Source organism: Colobus angolensis, unplaced genomic scaffold (genome assembly GCF_000951035.1).
Source record: "Colobus angolensis palliatus isolate OR3802 unplaced genomic scaffold, Cang.pa_1.0 Scaffold226, whole genome shotgun sequence".
NCBI lineage: Eukaryota > Metazoa > Chordata > Mammalia > Primates > Cercopithecidae > Colobus > Colobus angolensis.
This window is the reverse complement of record NW_012115444.1, coordinates 5,989,008-5,993,290: the sequence shown is the minus strand read 5'-3', so window position 1 is coordinate 5,993,290 and position 4,283 is coordinate 5,989,008. Positions and strand designations below refer to the sequence as shown.

Genomic DNA, 4,283 nt, shown 5'->3' with positions numbered 1-4,283 from the left:
TCTATTGTTTTTTAAATATTCCATCTCATTTTGAAAACAGCACACATCTCTGTGTGTGTGTGTGTGTATTCACAGAAAAAAGGATAGAAGAATATATACAACCATGTGATTAGTAGTTATTTCTAAGTAGTGGGAATGTAGGAGATTTTTATCTTCTTCATTATGTTTTTCTGCATTTAAATTTTTTCTGCAATGTTTTTATATTTTAAAATATCTAAAAGAGAAATTGTTAATCATCTATGTAATATAAATGTTGTCTTGTTAACCCCAAACCTTTGGTCTTACCTATTGAAGTGTGTGTCATTCAGGAGCTACCATTCACATCCAATCAGAAATTTAAATAAAATTTATAAAACTTGCCAGCAGCATTGAAAGTAGCACATTCAATTGAAGGATCTGGAAGGACTAACACACATATGCCACTATATAGTAATGCTGAATGAAAATGAAGCAATGATATGATTCTCAACTGTTTTTTTTTTTTTTTTTTTGTGAGACGGAGTCTCGCTCTGTCTCCCAGGCTGGAGTGCAGTGGCCGGATCTCAGCTCACTGCAAGCTCCGCCTCCCGGGTTTACGCCATTCTCCTGCCTCAGCCTCCGGAGTAGCTGGGACTACAGGCGCCCGCCACCTCGCCCGGCTAGTTTTTTGTATTTTTTTTTTTTTTGTATTTTTTTTTTTTTTCATAGACAGAGGCTAACAAATCCTGCCTCAGGTTTATTTGTACAAACAGCACAGGAGGACCCTAGCCCCACAGATGACAGCCCAGAGGTGGGGGTGGGGGGTCGCACCAGTCCTTCTGTCCTCACGTTGGCACACAGAGATACCTACTCCGTAGCCTTTGTAGTGGCCTGGGCACCTTTGGGAGCCTGAGCTGGAATTGAAGCTGGAGCTGCAGCCTGAGCCTTGGTTTGATCCTTGGCCTTGGCCTTTGGCCGGCACAGCCGGAGCCCCTTGGCAATGCGAGCAGCAGCACGCTTCCCAAGCTTGGGGTGGGCAATGTAGGCAAGTCGATCAAGCTTGCGGCTGACACCCTTTGGGATCTTGGGCTTAACCTCCTTGGGCTTTACAAGGGCCTTGACAGCCTCGGCACGTGCACTCATGGCCTTGGCATTGTTGGCCTGCATCTTCTTTAGGCCCTTCTTGTTGTGCTTCTTGGCAAAGCGCATGTTCCTCAGGAACTTGGGGTCCACCCCCTTAAGAGATTCGTATCTTTGTGATTGGGGTTTCTTGATACCATTTCTGTGCCATTTTCGGGACTGGTTGTGTGTGGTGTGGTTCTTGGACTTGGCCATGTCTGCACCTTTAGCCGCGGCTCCCGAAGCGCCTAGAACCGGAAGAGCGTTTTTTGTATTTTTTAGTAGAGACGGGGTTTCACCGGGTTAGCCAGGATGGTCTCGATCTCCTGACCTCATGATCCACCCGTCTCGGCCTCCCAAAGTGCTGGGATTACAGGCTTGAGCCACCGCGCCCGGCCCGATTCTCAACTGTTTTTTTATAAAAATATTTGGATCATACTGATAGCCATCTATAATCATAAGCCAACCATAATCCTTATCAGAAAAATACTATATACTAATATATAGTAATGTGTATACATAGTAATGTCGAATGAAATATATATATTCATTCTATATATAGTATATATATAGAATGTTGAATGAAAACAAAGCAATGATATGACTCTCAACTTTTTTATAAAAGCAAATGGATCATACTGATAGCCATCTATGACCATAATCATTATCAGAAAAATATACAGAATAAACTACGACAGAAAAAGTTTTACCATCTCCCCATTTTATATAAATCCAAGTTGAAAATAATCATACTGTAACTATAGTTACTGATCACAGATAAGTGTTGCATTTCCTGTTCACCACTGTTCCTTGTGCCCATAAATTTTGACTTCTGTTTGTCACATCAGCTCTATAGACATGTTTTCGTCCTATTTCAGAGCTGACAACAGAAGTCTGATTTTACCCATGTAGGAGGAAAAAGCATCTCTAGGTCTGTATTATACACAATTTTTCCTACCTCAAACAAAAGCATCCGAACAAAAACCTGTTTCGTTAAGAAAAGCCAAATAGTTTAATTTTGAAACAGTCTATCAGATCAGGAAACAAAACCCAGTTATAAAATTTAGAGGAATTTTTTTTTTCTCCTCAAAGAAGAGAACATATTATTAAGTGATAATTATTCCCACTACCACTAGTGTATCTTCACTAACTAGAGAGCCCTTCTCAAAGACTCTGGCCATATCCCACCAGCCTGTCTGGACACATCTCCACCGTTCTCATGGGACGGAGTCGCTTTTGAAAAAAATCTGGTTCCAAAACAGCCAAGATGCACCAAAGCCACGCACCATGCTGATATATTCCAACTCCACCTAAAGCAGCGCTTTAAAAGTAAGGGTTTGTAATACTAAAAATACCATCTCTAAACAATGTACAAAGAAGAAAACAACTAAAAGAGAAATCTTGATTAAATCAAAATAATAGGACTTAGCAGGACACTCCATATTTTATTGCCGTTGTTTTAATAATATTGTATCTTCAACGAAGAAGCCAGAAGCTAAGAGAAATGAAGTCATACCTACATGTTTGTTATGAATCTGGTAACTGGGATCTCAGAATAAAATAACAAATAAAGTATTTTTAAGAAGACTTTAATGGAGGAAAAGAGAACAATGAAGTTCCAAATTTGTTCTCCAAAATCATGTTCATAATGAAGGAGTTAGTAGAGTTGAAGGAACAAAAGGAGGAGCCTTTAGACATATCAAATGCTCAAAATATGGCAGCCCACACATGACTTGATGATGTAAATTGAATAGAGGATAAACAATAATATAATTTCTGTAGGTACAGCACATTATAACATCCCTTTTTAAGTGATTTAAACTTTTTTGCCTTGGTTACCTAAAAGAACGATCAGGAAATAACGAAAAGTAGGTAGAAACTATTTTCTATCAGCTAACAGAGAGCTTCATATAAAACTATAAGCTCCTACTCTGCTATTTTAAACTACATTATGCAATGCCAAAAATTATATGTAGGCACTAACCATATGTTTTTGATAAAGTTTAAGGGGGCAATTTCCAAAATGTAGCTTTACTCTAGTGATGAGAATACTGAATTTACAGTCAAAATTCTAGATATAAATTGGATTTACAGCCAAAACTCTGAATATGAATTGAATTTAGAGCCAAAACTCTGGCTCTGTTATTTCATAGATGGTATCAACCTAAGCCAGTCAATAGACCGTCTGGAGATTCAGTCCTTTCATTTGTAAAATGAAGTCCTTGTGTAAAAATTAAATTGGATTACAGGTACTAAATGAAAAACAACAATCATTTTCGAATTCTAGTTGAAAACAATACAATCACGAAGACAGAGAAGTTTTTCTCCTAAATTAATATGAAAAACTGTTTATGAGTATCTTCCAGCTTCAAAATTGCTAATGGTGGCACCTTAAAGGAAAGAAAGCCTGCAAAAAAATCTTCTAGAACACCCGCCAAAAAAGGTAACTTCTATTCTTAAGTGAACCATCTTTATAAAGCACGTGCAATTCCACAATTCTGCATGCTACAGAAAAGTACTGCTTAAAATATATACTTATTTTAACTTCAAGAAGTGGGGAGAAAGGGAAGAGGGCCTTTGATGCTAACATTTTTGAAAAAAATGAACATCTTTCTGGATACTTCATAATCATGGGATTTAATCTGTGGAAAATAAACATGGCAATGAGTAAGAAGTGTAAGGGGAATGGCCAGTTTCTGTCTGGAAAAAGCAAAGATCATAATTCTCAACTGGAACAAGATCTTGCAAGTCCAAATACCTGAATCATATAGAATAAGCAGCAAAATGCTACACTGAAAGTCAAGGAAAGAATCACAGAAATTATATTTTTCTGTACTCTTGGGCCTTGAATTATGTTCTAATTTAAAGCAAACATGATTTGGAGACATGAAGTACAGGTGAATGCAAAATATACATACCTACAGACAGAAACACACACACACACACACACACACACACACACACACACGGTAGCATGAAGAATAGTGGAAAACAAAGTGTTACAGGGCTATTACAACCAACAAGCACAGTAACATAATGAATGCTAGCTCCAGTTTGGTCAAGTCAATCTAAAATAAATGAATAAAAATACATAAATTTAGAAAGTTCTTAGAAAGCCCAGGAAGTTCCCACATAAAAATTACATAAATGACTGAGAAAACAGGTAAGCAAAAAAGGATGATAGAGTTATTCTAAAAAACATTTAG

The 4,283-nt window shown here is 37.6% G+C and overlaps 1 protein-coding gene across 1 annotated transcript; it reads right to left on the bottom strand.

Annotated features, from left to right (window-relative positions):
* Positions 1 to 825: 825 nt before the first annotated feature.
* On the bottom strand, positions 826 to 1,336 carry LOC105513265 (60S ribosomal protein L29-like). Its single transcript, XM_011944116.1, has one exon. It carries the CDS (start codon positions 1,291 to 1,293, stop codon positions 826 to 828), a length of 468 nt encoding a protein of 155 aa, XP_011799506.1. The 5' UTR covers positions 1,294 to 1,336.
* Between the last annotated feature and the right edge of the window lie 2,947 nt (positions 1,337 to 4,283).

What these genes read in the sequence shown, in the direction of transcription:
- LOC105513265 (XM_011944116.1), bottom strand. Translation starts at nt 1,293, where the DNA reads ATGGCCAAGTCCAAGAACCACACCACACACAACCAGTCCCGAAAATGG.